General features: G+C 44.3%; 1 protein-coding gene across 1 annotated transcript; it reads right to left on the reverse strand.

Moving 5' to 3' along the window:
* Positions 1-12104: 12104 nt before the first annotated feature.
* On the reverse strand, positions 12105-20392 carry LOC149434902 (transmembrane 4 L6 family member 4-like). The gene is made up of 5 exons (XM_089663240.1): positions 20138-20392; positions 18525-18593; positions 17609-17787; positions 14489-14696; positions 12105-12425 (listed from the first exon to the last, which is right to left on the reverse strand). Exons 1-4 carry the CDS (start codon positions 20318-20320, stop codon positions 14507-14509), a joined length of 621 nt encoding a protein of 206 aa, XP_089519366.1. The 5' UTR covers positions 20321-20392; the 3' UTR covers positions 12105-12425; positions 14489-14506.
* Between the last annotated feature and the right edge of the window lie 1133 nt (positions 20393-21525).

Genomic DNA, 21525 nt, shown 5'->3' on the forward strand with positions numbered 1-21525 from the left:
TCAGGGTGCTTTTTACACCAGGGTCCCATTGCAGTGCTCCTTACATCATGGTCCCCATCAAAATGCTCCTTATACAAAGCTCTCATCAGATTGCTCTTTACATCATGGTCCTCTTCACAGTGCTCCTCAAGCCAGGGTCTCTTCAGAGTGCTCCTTACACTGGGGTATCATCAGACTTCTCTTTACATCAGAGTGCTCCGTTCATCTGGGTCCCCATTAGAGGGCTCCTCTCATCAGGGTCCCATCAGAGTGCTGTTTACGTCAGAGTGCTCCTTACATCTGGGTCCCCATTAAAGGGCTCCTCTCATCAGGGTCCCATCAGAGTGCTGTTTACTTCAGAGTGCTCCTTACATCTGGGTCCCCATTAGAGGGCTCCTCTCATCAGGGTCCCATCAGAGTGCTCCTCACATCAAGGGTCCCATCAGAGCTTTGTTTACATCACGGTCCCCTTCACAGTGCTCCTCGCATCAGGGTTCCATAAGAGTGCTCCTTACACCAGAGTCACATCAGAGTGCTCCTCACATCAAGGTCCCATCAGAGTGCTGTTTACATCATGGTCCGCTTCACAGTGCTCCTCACATCAGGGACCCATAAGAGTGCTCCTTACACCAGAGTCCCATCAGAGTGCTCCTCACATCAAGGTCCCATCAGAGTGCTGTTTACATCATGGTCCCCTTCACAGTGCTCCTCACATCAGGGTCTCATCAGAGTGCTCCTTCCACCAGGGTCCCATCAGAGTGCTCCTTACACCAGGGTCCCATCAGAGTGCTCCTCACATCAAGGTGTGATGCATAGTCCTTACTGTTAATCACATTGTATTCTAAATTGTATTATTACCATTGTTAATTCATTTCAGCTTGCCTGGTTACCAACCATATTGGTGACAATATTTTAAGTTTGCCTTTGCTACCTGGTTTGGCACCTATTTTCTTTGTTAAAACACTACTGTTGCATACTTTGAGTGATTTCCTGTGATATTGTATGTTGGTACACTCAGCCTTGTGTGTCTGAGGGGCTGAGGTTCTTGAGAAGGTCAAGGCAAAGAACAGAGGACCCATCCAATACAGCAGCTCCTACAGGGGTAGCTCTACAGAAGTACTGGTGATGTCCCTGGTCTTTAGTGAATGGACGGGCTGCACTCTCATGAATATAAAGTGTTACTGTTGTCACTGGTCTTCAGTGAATATAAAGGTTGTGTTCTCATACATTTTCCACAATTATTTGGTTTCTGACTTCCATGGTTTTACTGAGACCTGAATATTGTATCTTATTAAACACTGACCTCTTTACCTTCTATTACCTGCCTTGTTTTGCTGATATTTAGGGTCAAAGTAAAAAGTATCCTGATCCAGCAATAGCTATAAAGATGCTGGTTGCTGGCCAACAGGTTTTATCTGCTTAGCATTACCAATAAATCTGAGTCAGCAGAAGGATTTTGATACCCAGTAGACCCATAGTTACCTTTAGATGAAGTGTGGCTTCTAAAGGAAACTTATAAATTTACACTAAAGTCCCGTCCTCCGTATAGGCGTGTCATGCTGCAGGTACATAGTTGAATCTGGATGACAGGAGGTCCTTGCCCAGAGTCCTGCAGCAAAGTCAGATCTCCCTGAACACCTCAGGGTGTAGTGACCATTCCCCTGGCATCAGTTCCTGTCAACTTAGAAATCACTAAATATATTTTCTCTCCTACAGAGATGCATCCATCACCTGAGGACACTAGCAAAAATAGGATCACATGGTGGGATGGGGTTCTATAAGGGAATGGATAGAGCTTTGAGTGGCTTTGCCAGCAGCCAATCACCTGAAGGGGCAATATATAACCCATCCGTTATGACTGAAGACCCATGTCCTGTACTGTAGACTAGATCCTCTTCTTTTCGGGTCCTCTCTGGTGCTGCTGGCTCCTGCTCCTCAAGCAGTGCCCCTAGGGAAAGCCGCTTGCCTTGGGGGCACCTCTGCATGCACGTCTCCGAGCTGCTGCTCTATGCGTCCATAGGACACATAGAGCCGCAACTCAGTCCTACCCCCACTTTCTAATCATTGGCTCACTGGCTGTGATTGACCACAGCGGGAGCCAATGGGCTCCCGTTGCTGTCTTAGCCAATGAGGAGGAATAGTCCCCAGACAGCGCAGGCTGTCAAGAACATTGCTTAATTAGAGGGGGCTGAGGCAAGGATTGGTGGGGGAGATGCTGCACACAGAAAGTTTTTTTACCTTCATGCAAAGAATACATACAGTTGTGTTCAAAATAATAGCAGTCAGAAATCACTAACCGCATCAATCACTGTTTTTGGTAGAAATGATATTTCTACATGGCAAATAATTTACTAGCAGGTGTAGTAGAGTAATAGAAATCAAACAGACCCAACAGTCATGACATGCATGCTGCTGATTCTGTGTCATTGAATCACTCATTGAAAGGGGCATGTTCAAAATAATAGCAGTGTGGAGTTCTATTAGTGAGGTCATTCATTCTTTGAAAAACAGGTGGCAATTATTGCCCTTATTTAAGGAAGGAAGGCAGCAAATGTTGTACATGCTGGTTACAGTGCATTTCTCTCTGAAATTCTGAGGAAAATGGGTCGTTCCAGACATTGTTCAGAAGAACAGCGTACCTTGATTAAAAAGTTGATTGGAGAGGGGAAAACATATACAGAAGTGCAGAAAATGATCGGCTGCTCAGCTAAAATGATGGCAAATGCTTTAAAATGGCAACCAAAACCTGAAAGATGTGGAAGAAAGCGAAAAACTACCATTCGAATGGATAGAAGAATAGCCAAAATGGCGCGGACTCAGCCAACAATCAACTCCAGGAAGATGAAAGAAGGTGTAAAGTTCCCTGTGAGGACTGTTACAATTAGAAGACGCCTATGTGAAGCCAAGCTATCTGCAAGAAGTCCCCGCAAAGTCCCACTGTTGGAAAAAATACGTGTGCTGAAGAGGTTACAATTTGCCAAAGAGCACATTGACTGGCCTAAAGAGAAATGGTGCAACATTTTGTGGACTGATGAAAGTAAGATTGTTCTTTTTGGGTCTAGTGGGCGGAGGCAGTTTGTCAGACGACCCCCAAACACTGAATTCAAGCCACAGTACACTGTGAAGACAGTGAAGCATGGTGGTGCAAGCATCATGATATGGGGATGTTTCTCATACTACGGTGTTGGGCCTATTTATCGCATACCAGGGATCATGGATCAGTTTGAATACATCAGAATACTTGAAGAGGTCATGCTGCCTTATGCTGAAGAGGAAATGCCCTTGAAATGGGTGTTCCAACAAGACAACGACCCCAAACACACCAGTAAACGTGCAACATCTTGGTTCCAGACCAACAAGATGGACATTATGGAGTGGCCAGCCCAATCCCCGGATCTTAATCCAATAGAAAACTTGTGGGGTGACATCAAAAATGCCGTTTCTGAGGCAAAACCAAGAAATAGAGAAGAACTGTGGAATGTCGTCCAATCATCCTGGGCTGGAATACCTGATCACAGGGGCCAGAAGTTGGGTGACTCCATGCAACACAGATGTACAGCAGTTCTCAGAAACAGTGCGACTACAACCAAATATTCATGAAGTCATTCAAAGGAAAGCAAAATCTTCAAACATTTTTCAGTTTATATAGTGAATGTTTGAGTTTGTAAAGAAGAATACAAACACTGCTATTTTTTTGAACCGTCTAATATTCACTTTTCTTCATTTTTTTAGAGGAACAACACAAATTTGATCTATTTTTCTTCATGTTTTGATTTGGAATAGAATGTGTAGTGTTCCCAATGCAATCTCCTAGATTGTAAGCTCGAAAGAGCAGGGCCCTCGATCCCCTCGTGTATTGTAATGTTACTGTCTCGTCTCATGTTCTGTCCCCCTTGCTACTGTACAACGCTGAGCATACCCTTTGGCGCTATATAAATACTGTATAATAATAATAATAATTTGTGTGGATGGAAATAAAAGCTATTAGAAGGATTTTGAGCTTTAGTCACTTTTTTCAACACACTGCTATTATTTTGAACACAACTGTAAAAGTAAAAAACCTTGAACCTTTAGAACCACGTTAATGTGTTACATACATTTTTAAAGTTAAATTGTAAGTATTATTATATTTTTATATAGCGCTGACAGTTTCTGCAGTGCTTTACAATATAAAGGGAGACAGCAGAGTACAGCTACAATATAAGAAGGTTAGGAGGGCCCTGCTCACAAGAAAACATAAAAATTGCTGCCTCTCCCAAAATCTACTTTACATAATAAATTAAGTAAATTAATGACCTCCCTACTACACAAAGGGTCGCCACAAATGTACATGTGCTATAATGTCCTGTGGGCTGACAATTATATCCCTCCTCCCCAGTGGCTAAATCCCAAATAAACCAATAACTAAATACAAGGTGCTAGCACCTATACAATGCCATGAAACTGTGTATGCAGTGAAATTGTATAAAACAATATATATATATATATATATATATATATATATATATATTAAAGTCCCAATAATTGTGCAAACATATAAAAGTTCCAAAAATATTGAAAGTTAAAAAAAAAACCCAAAGTAACTCCCACCCGCATCCGGTGTGAATATTAAGTGATACAGTAGTCAATCTTCTTATCCATAGCTATTCTCTATGCGTAGTGCTCCAATTAGTGCTCCCCCTCCATAGCTCCACTCACCACAGATAATTGACCACCTGGATTGGTAGGTCAAATATCGCATGAGATGTTGCAGCGCTCTCCTGCAGGAAAGTTAGCAGTCTGTGCGGTCTTGACACTTCTATACGCTGATGACAGACTCCATAGTGGAAATACCTCTGGATCAATCGTTTACGACAAAATTCCTCCAGAACCTCCAAAGTACTCAGGGGTGGACTGACCATTTAGGCACTCAGGCACTTCCCGAGGGCCCAGGGTCAGTAGGGGGCCCCAGGAGATGCTCCTGGTACCTTTTTTGGGTGTGGTTTGAGTGTGGGCCAGGACACAGGGGCCCCATGATTTTCTATTGCCTGGGGGCCCCATGAGTTGTCAGTCCACCCCTGACAGTACTCCTCCACCACCGTAAAAACATCAAAGGGAGACTTCCACAGCGTAACACCGTATTTATTAGGTAAAAAACATTTGAAATTGCACTTACATAAAAACAATCTGTATGGCACTTTAAATCCTAGCAACAAGCAATTCCTTCTCAGAGGACAAGTGTAGCTCTATCAAGCCCCGCTCTACATGTTTCGTCATATGAGGTCATCAGGAGCGCCTGCTCACAAGAGCTTACAATCTATGGGGCAAGGGATGAGTTGATAGCAAAAGTAAAAGTTCACTTGTCAGAGGTTGTACAGGCTTCCCTGAATAGATGTGTTTTCAGGATTAGCTAAAGGAAGCCAGAGTAGGTAATAGCCATACAGGTTGGGGTAGGACGTTCTAGACTAGGGGTGCTCAACCTTTCTGAGGAGCGAGGGTCACGTAAGTGATTTGGTAAACGGCCACGGAGCACAATGAAATGAATTGGTTCAGAATTTTGAGCTTTTTATTTTGGATAGCATATTGAACATTTTCCTCCTGCAGCCGCTGAATACCGGTGGGAGGAAGAGCAGGAGAAGCAAGACTTCAGCAGTTGCAGGAGGAAAATGGAGAGGACCAGTTCCTGTTTATTCTGCCCCTCCTGTCCAAGTGTAAAACAGAATGTGACAGGGAGGCCACAAATGCCGCCTGGAGCATGGGGCAGGGTCGCAGGGTCTCAACTATGGGGTTTTACCACCCCCCCAACCACAGATGTAAACACGCCCTTACTGTCCTGAGTCCCCTATAAGGCTGCTTTCACACTGATGTGTTGCGGTTTACCTGGAGCAACGCAGTGCACCTGCAGCTTTCTTGTTGCTTAGCTGCGCAGTTCTGGGATGACTCCTCAGTTCTCGTGATCATTGACACTCCACAAGATGAGATCTTGCATGGTGCACCAGACCTAGGGAGACTGACAGTTGTTTTGTGTTTCTTCCATTTCCGAATGATTGCACCAACTGTTGTCACCCTCTCACCAAGCTGCTTGGCGATAGTTTGTTAGCCCAGTCCAGCCTTGTGTAGGTCTATAATCTTGTCCCTGACATCCTTGGACAGCTCTTTGGTCTTTGCCATAGTGGAGAGTTTGGAATCTGATGGTTTGATTGCTCCTGTGGACAGGTGTCTTTTATACAGGTAACAAAATGAGATTAATAGCCCTCCCTTTAAGAGACTGCTTCTGATCTCAGCTTGTTACCTGTATGAGAGACACCTGGTAGCCAGAAATCCTGCTGAATGATAGGGAATCAAATACTTATTTCCCTCATGAACATGCAGATCAGTCATCATTTGTTAGACATGCATTTCTGCTGAATTTTTTGTTGCTGTTCAGTCTCTCAGTGTTACAATACACCTAACATTTTTAGACTGATCATTTCTTTGTGAGTGGGCAAACATTCAAAATCAGCAGGGGATCAAATACTTATTTACTTCACTGTAGATTTCCATTATGTCTTGTGGGTGTGGTGCACTTAATCTCCTGCATTCAGTTTGAGTGTCACGTCTATGGTAGTGAGCTCTATAGGTCCACAGCTTGGGGTTCCCCAGGGAGCAGAATCTAAGCCCCAACCTGCTTGTTCACCAGGGCCCCTGATGGTGGAGATGGACTTGCAGCAGGCTGGGACCAGGTCGCGACCCCCAGGTACACCCAGCTGAGGTGGAGGAGACCGCTAGCGGGAGCAGGGTGCAAGGGAGAAGACACAGGGAATCCAATGGGCAAGCCGAGGTCAGGACAGGCGGAAAACTAGCAAGGTCAGGAACGAAGCCAGGGTCGATACACAGATAGACAACACAGGATACACAGCGGAACCACACGGGAGCTCCAACAACATGAAGTTGATCAGGCAATGTGGCCTAGTCGGAGCACATCTTAAATAGACAGGCAGACAAGGAGGCGGGACAGGAAGTGATGGAAGGGAAGGACATAAAACTCAGGGAATAGCAGACGACGCCCATAGGTGAGCACAGACAAACACACATGTGAAGGAATCAAGAGCAGCAAGGAGGTAAGGGTAAACACACAAGAGGCTGCAGGCTAACTTGTGACAGTACCCCCCCCCCCCCCCCTTACGAGGTCTCCCCACTTTTTTAGGGCCAGGCTTAAGGGGAAACCTCTGATGAAACAATTCCACCAGACGGGGTGCAGAAACATCAGTAGAAGGAATTCAACACCTCTCCTCAGGACGATATCCCTTCCAGTCAATTAGATACAAGAGCTTTCCTCTGATGAATTTAGAATCCAAGATTTGCTTGACTTCATACTGATCCGAAGTACTCGCTATTGGGGAAGAATAATGATGAGGACGGGAAAATCTGTTGATGATATACGGTCTCAGAAGAGAAACACGGAAAACATTAGGGATTCTCAGATGTGAAGGGAGGCAGAGTTTGAAAGCAACAGGATTGACCTGGCGAAGGATGGTAAGGGGACCAATGAACCGAGGAGCAAATTTCATAAAGGGTACCCGTAAACGGATACTCTTGGTAGAGAGAGTCAAACCTTGTCACCCGGGAAATATTTGGGACTCACCCGGGGATGAAAATCTGCAGCTACTTTGTACTTAGAAGCTGACCGATGTACGCTCTTGGAAACATTTGCCTCAGAAGGAGTAAGACTAGGAGAACATACAACAGGAAATTGGGCTGGAGCAGGCACCAATAACCAGGATGAAGGGTCTGGTGCGGAGGCTGCCAGGGAGGGCACAGGAGTAGGTGTGAAGGTTTTGATTTGTACAGTGGGCAAAGCAGGCTGTGCAGACAAAGGAACCTGGGGTGATACAAGGAACAGAGGACACTGTAGGATGTATGGGGGGCAGGACAGGGGACAGAAGGCACGGTAGGGTGTAGGGGGGCAGGACAGGGGACAGAGGGTACAGTAGCTACTAATGTGGAAACCACGGCTGGATCCAAAGCAGCTGAAGGGAGTTTTGGGGTCTCAGCATGCAGAGCACATGAATCTGGGAACTCAGATGGTACAGAGGTCACAGATATTGGGACCTTCTCCCATCCAGAAGGTCGTGATATAGGAGCTCTGAGCTGCAACATATGTAAAGGGACCCAAGATTTGGGCAGCAAAGAAACTAGAGGTGGACAGCACCGGAAGGGAGCCCGCAATAGGAGTAGGCAGAGGAGCAGCCTTACTACAAGAAACATCTTGTAAGGTCTGGCAATGTTGAGGGAGCATCAGAGAGGTGGTGGCCACAGCCATGGATACAGTGCGAGGTGGGCAGACAGAACAAGACCTAATTAGATGACCTTCAGCCCGACAGTAAAGGCATAGACCAAATCTTAGGTGACGCGATCGTTCTTCTGGAGTAAGGTGTGTTCAGCCTAACTGCATGGGCTCTTCAGACATCGGTACGGTTGCAGAGGTAAGTTGATCAGGGACTTTCGGGAAAACAGGAGCAAGAGAACCCACTGGAGGGTGACGTGGATGAGCCCTTTCCAGATCTTGCTGCTGGAAGCGGATATCGATCTGGATGCTAAGAGCAATCAAGTCATCCAGGGAGGAGGGTATGGTTCTTCCAGCTATTTCCTCCTTAATACGGTCTGCTAAACCCTGCCAAAAGGTTGCAGAGAGGGCCTCATTATTCCATGCCAGTTCCGAGGATAAGGTGCGAAACAGAACTGCATATTGTCCAACAGTCCTGCTACCTTGACGAAGCCGAAGAAGAGCTCCAGCGGCAGATGAAGTCCTGCCAGGCACATCGAATGTCTTACGGAAAGCTTGCAGGAAGGCTGCAAATAATTGGATCTTGTCGCTCCCACAGTGGCGAGGCCCAAGCCAGTGCTTCACCAGATAGGAGGGAAATCATATACGCCACGTTGGAATGATCAGTAGAAAAATGGTGGGCTGCTAGCTCGAAGTGAATTGAGCACTGATTGATGAAGCCCCGACAAGCTTTAGGATCACCAGAGAAGTGAGGCGGTGGAGGCAGCTGGAGTCTCGAAGGACAGTGTTCCACTGGGGGAACAGCGGAAGGTGGAGCAGAGGGAACCGGAGCAGGGGCCGAAACAGAGGGTGAGGAAGTGGACGCAAACTATGGCTGATCCAACCGGGAGGAAAGTTCCTGCAGACAGTGCATGTTTTGTTCTTGGAAGGCCTGCTGGACCTCGACTCTCAGCGCCAAAGCCTGAAGTTGTTCCAGGACAGGCTGCGGAGTCTCCGAAGAGCTCATGGCCTGAGCAAACTGTCACATCTATGGTAGTGAGCTCTATAGAACCACAGCCTGGGTTTCCCCAGGGTGTGGAATCTAAGCCCCAGCCTGCTTGTCCACCAGAGCCCCTGATGGTGGGGATGGACTTGCAGCAGGCTGGGACCAGATCGCGGCCCCCAGGTACACCCAGCTGAGGTGGAGGAGACAGCTAGCGGGAGCAGGGTGCAAGGGAGAAGACACAGGGAATCCAATGGGCAAGCCAAGGTCAGGACAGGCGGAAAACTAGCAAGGTCAGGAACGAAGCTGGGGTTGGTACACAGACACCACAGGATACACAGCAGAACCGCACGGGAGCTCCAACAACACGAAGTTGCTCAGGTAATGTGGCCTAGTCTGAGCACATCTTAAATAGACAGGCAGACGAGGCGGGACAGGAAGTGATGGAAGGGAAGGACATAAAACCCAGGGAATAGCAGATGACGCCCATAGGTGAGCACAGACAAACACACATGTGAATGAATCAAGAGCAGCAAGGAGGTAAGAGTAAACAAACAAGAGGCTGCAGGCTAACTTGTGACATTGAGGTCGAAGGTCACATCAGAGGGCTCCGAAGGCCACATTTGGCCCGAGGGCCTTGGGTAGAGCACCCCTGTTTTAGAGGATGAGAAATCTCTGGAGAAATCCTGGAGTTGAGCATGGGAGGAGGTGACAAGGGAGCTGGATAGCAGGAGGAGTGAAAAGGATGTTTTTGGTGATATTTTGAGACAAGGTTGGTGATATAGCTTGAGGCAGAATTGGAGATGGTTTTATATGTAAATATTTTGAATTTTATTCATTGGGCTTGTGGAACCCTGAGAAGGGATTGGCAGAGAGGGATGGACGCTGAATGTTTTGTAAGACTGAAAAGTCTGGCAGCATAATGAATAATGAAGGGGAAGGCCTGTGTAGACCAATGAGGAGGGAGTTGCAATAGTCAAGGAAATTATTTGGCATCTTGGTAGTGTCCTTGGTTAAGAAGGGGAGTATTCTGGAAATGGTCAGTGTGTCTAGATTTGGATATTGATTGGATTTAGGGCAAAAAAAACAAAGCAGAATCCAGGAGTACAACTAGCACCGTGGCAATGGGGAAGGGGGGGGGGCTGATAGTTGTATTATTCATCTTGATAGAAAAGTCAGGGGAGGGGTACAGGGGAAAAAAACTTGGCAAACTTATTATGAGGAGAGTTTTTGAAAGTTTTAGTTTTAGAAGTGGTCTGATATCCATACTGATGTACTACACCAAGGTCTACAGAGGGGGGGTCAAAATGCAATGTAATTGCAGGCTGTATAAGCATTATTACTAGATGTCCAGAGCACACACCCCCTTATATCAGATTTCAAAAGCCTCACCACCATCAGAAGTCCAGAGTCCCCCAACCTCCCTTATTTTAAAGCGCACCCCCCTTACCTTGTGCTGCTGCCGGGAAGAAGCTGGGTGCAGAGCTGGGAAGCGGAAAGTGCAGGGTCTTGAGGAGGACCAGAGGAGGGCTGGAGTCAGTTACCAGTGTCTGCTGAATGCTGAAACCCAGGGAGGTGGAGACGAGGGGGTGCTGCAGCTGCACAGTGAGGCACAGGATCTGTATAAGTTCTCTCCTCCTCTCTGCTCCTGACTTCTGAGCCTGCAGCAGAGGGGGAGTGTGTGGGGGGGGGGGGGGGGAGACAAGCCTCTCTGCAGCTGCATGAAGAAGCACAGGATCTGGTTCAGGTTTTCTGTCCTCCTCTCTGCTGCCAACTGCTGAGACAAGGTGGGAGTGGAGACAAGGGGGATGCCGCAGCTGCAGGAGAGGTGCAAGAGCCACATGAAATGGCCTGGTAGCCTATATGGAAGAAAAATATATTTGAAATATATTTTAAAAAGATGCTTCCCAAATATATTGACATATATTTGAAATGCTACAATTTTGTCCATATTCAATATATATATATATATATATATATATATTACTGCATGGTAAAATGCATTTTAATTACAGAATATATGACAAATATTTTTAAAAATATATTTCAAATACACTTTGTCTTTAAAAACACAAATCAACATTTTTGGAATGCATTTACAGATATATGTAAAAATATACGTTAAAACTACTTTTTCATATGTTAAAAAAATCTGAAGAATATATTTTAAAAATATATATTTTTATAAAAATATATATTTAAAAAATAAAATTTTTAAAAATATATTCTTTAGTTTCTTTTTATTTTTACATATGTTTGTAAATGCATTCCAAAAATGTAGATTTGTATTTTTAAAGACATAAAGTGTATTTGAAATGTATTTTTAAAAATATTTTTCATCTATTTTGTAATAAAAACGCATTTCAACATGCAGTATATATATATATATATATATATATATATATATATATATATATATATATATGTATATTGAAATATATTGAATATGGCCAAAATGGTAGCATTTCAAATATATGTTAATATATTTGGGAAGAATATTTTTAAAATATATTTTTCTTCCATGTGGGTAGGCTTGATTCAGTTCTAGTGTAACCTGAACATCCTCACAGGATGGAGTGCAAAATCTGGTGCAGCTCTACATAGATACCAATCGACTTCCAGGTTTTATTGCCAAAACTTAATTGAACAATCTGAAGTTAGAAGCTGATTGGCTCCCATGCACCAGATTTTGCACTCTCCAGTCTCCAGTGTATTTGCCGTTTGTAAAGGCTCCATCACATTTGTTACAGGATTATTTTTATATGTGAGTTTAAGCAAGTTCTACGGTATAAAAGGTATATTTACCCAATTAATCACACATTGGAGGTTCAACGTTTTTGAATGGATTCTGACTTTCATGCAAATTTTTTAATTAAAAAAAAAAAAAAGACAAAGACCTGAATGTTGAAATCTGTTTATTTCACATAAGTCATTAATATAAAGGAATAAATACAAAAAATAAATCTATTATATACAGGTATTTGAACATCTCATGGAATCCATGCTGACATGAGCCAGTCAAGGTTGGTGACAACCATTCATCTTGTCTCACTTTTGTCAGATCATTTCTCTTTTTTTTCAGTGCACTTAAAGCATTAAAAGGAACTGGGAGGGATGAACCAACTGGAATAACCAAAGGAACCAGCCTTTGCAGTGGGAAGGGTCCTGCGGATGGTGGGAATTGGTGCTTTGTACAAGAAAACTTTCTGATGAGTCAATCTGCAGGGAAAAAATTATTTTTAGACAGTTGATATAAATTTTATAAGTCTAACTAAATGAATTTCTAATGTGTTAAAATATATGCAAGAATATAGGGAGATTTCTGTATCTCTCCAATGACTTTGGTCACCAATACAAGAAATATATGGAAGCTTCCCAATGAGGACTCACGTCCTGATTCATCAAGCTGCAGGAGCTCTTAAGGCACCTTAAAATGGCTTGCTAAAGTGATGTTATTGTTGGATATTTTAGCATTCTTTAAGCACTTGTAAGCATGCCTTAAGTGCAATTGCAGGTTGTTAAATCACGGCCTAAGACAGTAATACAAACCAAGGTTCTGTGAAGCCCTGGGTTCTTTCTTGAGAATGCTAGAGGCAGGGGCGGACTGACCATTTGAGCACTCAAATAGAGCCCCTGTGTCCTCGCCCACACTCAAACCACACCCAAAAAAGCCTATGAAAGGTACCAGTGGCATCTCATGGGGCCCCCTACTGACCCTTGGCCCTCGGGCAGTGCCAGAGTGCCTAAATGGTCAGTCCTTCCCTGGTCATGGATGTCCCGGCTCTTTGGTTCTCTGCACATTGTGGGGAAACTCGTGTGCAGATGTGCCGCAGGTCTCTGCCAGGTCATGAAGGCCGGGCAGAGCACTTCAGCAAATCTGCGCATGAGTTGTACTTTCAATAGTGGCTCCGATAAGGCAATGGGGGGGGGGGAGTTGGGGTGGGAAGCATTATGAGAACTGAAGTTTATCCACTGTTCCTTGCTCAAGGAACCTCTAGCCAGGGGCGGACTGACAACTCATGGGGCCCCCGGGCACAAGGGGATCATGCTGCTCCTGTGTCCTTGCCCACACCCAAAAAAGCCTATGAAAAAGCCAATGAAAGGTACCAGGGGCATCTCATGGGGCCCCCTACTGACCCCGGGCCCTTGGGCAGTGCCCGAGTGCTCAAATGGTCAGTCTGCCCCTGAGTGGGTCCATCCTGCGGGGATCGTTGGCTTTCTTTATAACTTACCTTTTTGTGGAGCTGGTCCGGTGTCACCCCGTATAGGTTGCATGCTGGCCATCTCCGCAGGATGGTTCGGATCTGCGGATTGAGCATAATGGATCGGAGTCCGATCCATTATCCTCCCCAATCCACAGATCCAAACCATCCTGCCGGGATCGTCGGCTTGCTTTACAACTCACCTTTTCGTGGAGCGGGTCTGGTGCAGGGGCGGACTGACAACTCATGGGGCTCCCGGGCAATAGGGGATCATGGGGCCCCTGTGTCCTTGCCCAAACTCAAAAAAGCCTATGGAAAAGGCACCGGGGCATCTCATGGGGCCCCCTACTGACCCCAGGCCCTTGGGCAGTGCCCGAGTTTCCAAATGGTCAGTCCGCCCCTGATCTGGTGTCACCCTGTGCGGTAGGTGCCACCAGGTGCGGCGCTCACCCCCTGCACCTGCCTTGGGACGCCACTGGGTGGTCATCAAGTGGCTAAACTATGATGCCTTTAATGTCAGCCCAACCCAGTTCAACAATAGAAGTCTCTGAAAAGCGCAATGCTGGCTTCTTATATATGCAAGCTCTGCTTTGTGCCTACAAGCACCGCACAGTGATAGTACTTTAGGCTTGGATCTCACTACTGTGTGCGCATGTGCGCCCCTGTCTCTGCGCATTCCTATGCAGGACTGCTCATGTATTCCAATGGGCAACCCTACATGCGAAAAACTCAAAAAAAGAAGTCCAAGACTTTTTTTTTATGAATGTGTGCTCGCTAAAGTGCAGCATGCTTTTCAGCGTGTTGGAAAAGTGTGTGATTTGTGCATGTTAGATGTGAACCTAGCCTTACTGCTCCTCATATCTCACTGCAAATCCAATAGCAGAGCCTAGCTAGCCCCTAAAACCAGAACGCTCCATCTCATTCTATAATCTATTTTGCACAGCAGACATTCAGCAAGAATGCCGATTGCCCCGTCTTACAAAATGGGGGTTGCAATACTTTTTTCATCTGAACTATAGCCATTACGATAGGACACAGCAAGCAAACCTTTTACAGTGTTAACCCAAAATAAATACTAACCGAAAATAGGTTCCCCAATTATTTCTTCTCCCCACAGGTTCCGCAGCAGCAGCCGAACAGGCCGTTCAACATCTGGATCACGCAGAGGATGAGGGAGATCCCAGAGGTGGACAGCACAATGGAGAACAGGATAACGTTGAATTGCACTACATCCTTGGGATAGATGCAGGTGTTCCACACGTCTTGGTTGAACAGGTAACTTTCATTACTAAAAACGAGGAGAAAAAAACAAAACAAAATTAGTATTTATGATACGTGCCAATCCTGGTCTACTGTAAACTACTAACTACAGTGCAATGATTGCAACAAGGCTTGACTAGCAAGGCTCTCCTTTGTGTCCAGATGTGTATATTACAGGGGCGGACTGACCATTTGGAAACTCGGACACTGCCCGAGGGCCCGGGGTCAGTAGGGGGCCCCATGAGATGCCCCTGGTACCTTTCTCATAGGCTTTTTTGAGTTTGGGCAAGGACACAGGGGCCCCATGATCCTCTATTGCCCGGGGGGCCCCATGAGTTGTCAGTCCACCCCTGGTTTATTATACACTATTATCATTTGAATATCTGCAGTAGACATAGGGATCTATGTGTAAAACGTTTGTTGTGCGCATGTGATAGATATGCACACATTTAGAATGAAAAACACGGCCTTTTCTCTAATATATGTAGTTCCTATGTCATTAGTGCCACCTGGTAGCCATAATGCATTTTATTCCCATATATACATATGGCCATTAGATGGTGCTGACGATATAGGAATTACATACACTATATTGCCAAAAGTATTGCGCCAGCCCTCCAAATCATTGGATTCAGGTATTCGAATCACCTCCATGGCCACAGGTTTATAAAATCAAGCCCCTAGGCATGCAGACTGCTTCTACAAACATTGGTGAAAGAATGGGTCGCTCTCAGGAGCTCAGTGACAACAAGCGTGGTCCCGTGATAGGTTGCCAACTGTGCAATAAGTCCATCTGTGACATTTCCTGGCTGCTAAATATTCCACGGTCAGCTGTTAGTGGGGTTATAACAAAGTGGAAGCAACTGGAAACAACAGCAACTCAACCACAAAGTGGTAGGCCACATAACATGACAGAGCAGGGTCAGCGCATGCTGAAGCGCACAGTGCGCAAAAGTCGCCAACTGTCTGCAGAGTCAATAGCTAAAGACCTCCAAACTTGGTGTGGCCTTCAGATTAGCACAGCAGTGCATACAGAGCTTCATGGAATGGGTTTCCATGGCCGAGCATCTGCATCCAAGCCTTACATCACTAAGTGCAATGCAAAGCGTCAGATGCCGTGGTGTAAAGCACGTCGCCGCGTGACTCTAGAGCAGTGGAGACGTGTTCTCTGGAGTGGCCAATCACGCTTCTCTGTCTGGCAATCCAATGGACCTTTCTGGGTTTGGCAGTTGCCAGGAGAACGGTACTTGCCTGACTGCATTGTGCCAAGTGTAGAGTTTGGTGGAGGGGGGATTATGGTGTGGGGTTGTTTTTCAGGGGTTGGGCTTGGCCCCCTAGTTCCAGTGAAGGGAACTCTTAAAACGTCCGCATACCAAGACATTTTGGACAATTTCATGCTCCCAACTTTGTGGGAAGAGTTTGGGGATGGCTCCTTCCTGTTCCAACATGACTGCGCACCAGTGCACAAAGCAAGGTCCATAAAGACATGGAGGAGCCAGTTTGGGGTGGAGGAACTTGATTGGCCTGCACAGAGTCCTGACCTCAACCCCATAGAACACCTGTGGGATGAATTAGAGCAGAGACTGTGAGCCATATAGCCAATATAGTGTATATTAGAGAAAATATGGTGATTTTCTTTCTAAATATGTGGATGTTTGTCACATCTGCACAATAAAAGTTTTATACATAGACCCAATAATAATGGTCATGGCTGTATTTAGCTGTTTGTAAAGACTCAATCCCTTTTAAGACATGATTGTTTTATATTTGTGAGACCCGAAACAAGACGAGGCTACAGTATAAGACGGGGGTCCCCAAACTTTTCAGTATGAGGGCCACATCTTATATTTTATGTTTGTGGAATTAAAAAAAATCTGCTTTTTATATGAATAGATACAATTGCTTGAATATTTTTTTTAACTAGAATGATTTAGAACAACAGAAAAAAGTCAGTAAACTAAAGCAAAGAAATTCCAAATAAACCCAACAGAGCCCCCCTTTAATCAGAGTCCCCATCAAAGTCACTCTATACATTGGAGTCCCCATCACAGCAGAGCCCCCCTTACATCAGAGCACCTCCATACATAAGAGTACCCATCAGTGCTATCCCCCTTACATCAGTTTCCCCATTAAAGTCCCCCTTATATCAGAGTCCCTCTCCTTTATTTTGGCTTTTCATATAACAAATGGAATAATTTAAGGGTTAGATAAAAAGGTTTCCTACACTTTTGAGAGTTAAATAATGAAAAACATATATTTAATAAATGAAAAAAATTTTTGTTATAGGAATCCTTACATCAGGCCAAAAAGACAAGAGGGACAACTGATGAAGAAAGAGGTATTCGATTCTAAAAGAGGGACACTTCCTCCAAACAAGGGACAGTTGGAAGACATGCTATAAGGACTGCTAAATGGAAGGGCATATGAATTCATGCTGCCCGATCTGCAGAGAGTCTGGTGACTCTTTTGGACACTTCCTGTGCCCCCTTTGTTCTGCAGTTGTCTTGCTGGATTTGCTCTCAAATGTCCAGAAGTGGTCAGATATGGAGCAATAAAGAAGTAACAATTTGTAGAATGGGTTTTGGCCTTCCTAATCATACTGACCGAAGACGTGGCCCTAAGATGTAGTAGAATGGAGCCCCAGGTCACAACCAGCCATGCCCTGTCTCCTGTGACGTTACAGCTCTCTAGTTAACTACACCCCCAAAACTAATTGCTCGAACCCCCACTCTCAACCCAAGCAACTTCTCTACCAACTCCTGACGCATGCCTGGGCTGCTTTCTCTGCCCATACCCACAAAAACATAAAACGACAATAGATCTCCTTTAGGTGGGAACAGGGAATGCTTTCAAATGATTTCTACCACATTTGGAAGAAGTATATTCTGTATGACAAAGACAAGGAGGGAAGTAGTGACTAGGGCGACCCACAAATCTTACCTGAATTTGTCCAGCTCCGTATAAAAGGGACGTCCCCATATCGGGGTGCCTTGGGGGTAGGTGGCATTCTTCACTAAATACTCACAAGTGGGTCCTTTCACCATGCCCACAATTGACACGGCAAAACCATATACAGAGCCAGCAACTCCGATAGCGGCAAAGATGATTGATAGAAACATCTGTGGGAGGGAAAAAAAAAGTTAGCATTTGAAAAATGAACCAGTAAACATCATACTAATGCTTTTATCTTTTTTTAATGTTTTTTTAGATGTTTATACCATCATTTCCATCACAAATGTAAAGAATCAGGGGCTTATTTCTCTGGTATGGATAGTCAGCAAAGACATACAAATTATGGTGCGCTCCAGTGGTCAACTAACTGTGCAGATATACATTTCCAAAGGGACATCCCTCCAAATGTGAACGTTCAGGTGTTTCTAGGGTTATAACTACCACATATAAAGACATTTTAAACAATTGTGCCAACCTTGTAGTAGCAGTTTGGCGAAGGCCTTTCTTCTGTTCCTACATGACTGTGCCCCGTGTACAAGGCCAGCTCCATAAAGATATGGTTGGAGAAGTCTGGTGTTAAGGAACTTCAGTGGCCTTCATAGAGCCCTGACCTTAACCCTACTGAACAACTTTAGAAACTGGAACATGGTTTGTGAGCCAGGACTTCTCATCCATCATTAATACTTGACTTCACTAAGGTTCATTTGGCCTAATTGTCACAAATTTCTGCAGACACACTCTGAAATCTTGTGGAAAGTCTTTCTAGAGGACTGGACCACAAAATGAAGGCAGCTGATGGTTTTGGAATGGGATGTGCAACAAACTCATGTAGGTATGATGGTCAGGCATCCACAAATGATGGCCATATAGTTTATATCTATATAACATACAGTCAAAATCTTACCCCACATCTGTTATTGCAACATCCTTTTTCTCGTCCTGTCGCCTGAATGTGGATAGCTGGAATCAAGACCTATCAGAAAAAAAAGTAAGAGTATTTGAGGGTGGCTCTACTTAAAACTGATATTTCAGTTTTGGATACGCATCAGATTGTTTAATCACTTGGATCTCTCAGGAGGTCCGATAGAGATATATTTACACCAGAATAGCCAGCCCTATCCACCAGTGGAAGACATTATAACAGGTCTCATTGCCTTTACATGAGGGTTACACAGGCAAGTTCTGGTTGCTCAGTCACACTATTAAAATCTCAAGATATCAATCTCTTTCTTTGTACCACGTTTTTAATGTAAACTATTACATAATAAATGTTCAGTAGTGTGAGTAAGGGATCAATATCCCAAGATTGCAAAATGCCACATTTGATCTCCCACAACTACACAATGCCACAACTGATCTCCAACATTTGCAGAAAACCTTAATTTAATCATGTAGCAGGAACTATTATCAATTAATCTCCTGACTTCTCATCCATAGATTTCAAAGGGAGCAGGAGGTTAATTGCTCAACCATTGCAGGAAATTCTTGGGCGATTTTATCCATTATTAATCTCCGAAAACCAATCTCCAATCAGTTTACCATCGATCTCTTGTAGTAGAAAAACATTTTTTTCAGTCTCTGAAATTAACCACTCAGTATGTTCTCATGCGCAATGAACCATGCCATGAGAAGGTTTGTTAAAGTTGCATTGGAAGACCAGGAATGCAAGTCTATATGTGTTCCTAGTTATTAGACCCCAAAGTAGTCAGAGTTATTAAGACTACTAAATTTAAAACCAGTTGGAAGCCCAGTTTATCAGCAGCCACCAACCATTAAAATATCAGCTTCTGGTGGTCAACCCTTTAAATATGTATTAGTTATGAGTACAGATTATAATGCAGAATAGTACTATTACCTGTATTTAATTTCTAATGTATAGGACTTCTGGTGTCATCTGTTCCAATGGGTTGCTGATGGGTCATTCTACCATTCCTTAACCCCAACCCTTTTGGTGGTCTAAACCTTTAAATATTTGTTAGTTATGAGCACAGATTTTAATGGAAAAATACTGTTACCAGCATTCCACTTCCAATGATTCTGCCTATGTATAGAACTTCTGGTGTCATCTGTTCCGATGGGTTGCTGATGGGTCATTCTACCATTCCTTAACCCCAACCCTTTTGGTGGTCTAAACCTTTAAATATTCGTTAGTTATGAGCACAGATTTTAATGGAAAAATACTGTTACCAGCATTCCACTTCCAATGATTCCACCTAGGTATGGAACTTCTGGTGTCATCTGTTCCGATGGGTTGCTCATGGGTCATTCTACCATTCCTTAACCCCAACCCTTCTAGTGGTCTAAACCTTTAAATATTCGTTAGTTATGAACACAAATTTTAATGGAAAAATACTGTTACCAGCATTCCACTTCCAATGATTCCGCCTATGTATAGAACTTCTGGTGTCATCTGTTCCGATGGGTTTCTGATTGGGTCATTCTCCCATCCGCTAACCCCAACCCTTTAAATATTTGTTAGTTATAAGCACAGATTATAATATAGAATAATACTATTACCAGTATTCCACTTCCAATGATTCCGCCCATAAAAACAACTTCTGGTGTCATGTGTTCCGATGGATTGGTAATGGGCTCAGTCTCCCATCCCGGGAAGAATTGGATTATGTTGGCAACGAGGGAGATAACAACTAAGGGGTAGAGAGCAATCCCGATGAACTTGGAGCATTTTCCGGTACACATGGTGTGCGATGGACGATGGGAGCAGACGAAGGAAGAAGATATGGTACAGGAGCCTGCTGGTACTGTGAGCAGTAGACGGATCTTGGTCTTTTATATCCCCAGACCCAACCCATCAGATAACATTGACTCACACCACACTGGAATTTGGACTTGGTGAGAAAGACAGTGACGCACTGTGACAGTCCCATGCAGAAACTCATACAGCATTACACAATAAGGTGACTTGGTGAAAATATTGACCTGCAAGATGACCAAACTCTGCATGACCCCCAGGTCATGTTTTAGTCTTATATACTGAGTCATGTGCCTGGGGTGAGATAGAGCAAATAATAAATTACATAGGCAGGAAAGATGCCCTCACCACACTCTTCTTATTCTTTGTCATTTTAGCAAATAGGAAGGTTGCCAACACTTAGGGGTCTATTTATACATTTACTACAAGATCACTCAAGGATTCACACATCTATCCAGCTATATCCAATTAGAAACATTTGTCAATCATATGTGAAAATTGTGAGAATCATGGGCAAAATCAAATATAAATAGACCCTTCAAAGTGTATCTAAAGACAAATCTTGTTTAATTGTTCTGGATAAAGTAAGAAAGGGTTACGACCCCTATTGTCTTTTGTTCCCATGGGTATCTCATTAGGGAAATTTTCATTTGCTTTCTGTTTTTAAAGTGTATCTCTAATTAAAATGTTCATTTCCACAGTCTTTTTCAGTTATTTCTAGCCCGGGGGCGGACTGACCATTTGGAAACTCGGGCATTGCCCGGGGGTCAGTAGAAGGCCCCATGAGATGCCCCTGGTACCTTTTTCATAGGCTTTTTTTGAGTTTGGGCAAGGACACAGGGGCTCCATGATCCCCTATTGCCTGGGGCTCCATGAGTTGTCAGTCCGCCCCTGTTCTAGCCTACTTCTAGTAATCTGAAGGATCGTGAAGTTTGTAAACTTACTTTGTGAAGATCCCTAGACATTTACTTCCTTGAATTCTGTGTCCCGTAGTCACTATGCCCTGTGAGTAGGCACAAATATGTCACACATTTCACAGAGCCTGCCTTCTGAACTACAGAGGTGCTGAGAGGAGGAGTTTCGGGAGGTGGAGTCAGAACAGGAATCACTGTTTGTAGGCAGCAAGGTACCATGGGATATGTAGTCCTTAGAAATTGAAAATAAACAGCATAGGAGAAGCTGCAAAGCATGT

This window comes from Staurois parvus, unplaced genomic scaffold (genome assembly GCF_062004578.1).
Source record: "Staurois parvus isolate SC_StPar_1 unplaced genomic scaffold, SC_StPar_1.0 ptg001642l, whole genome shotgun sequence".
NCBI classification, from domain to species: Eukaryota; Metazoa; Chordata; class Amphibia; order Anura; family Ranidae; genus Staurois; species Staurois parvus.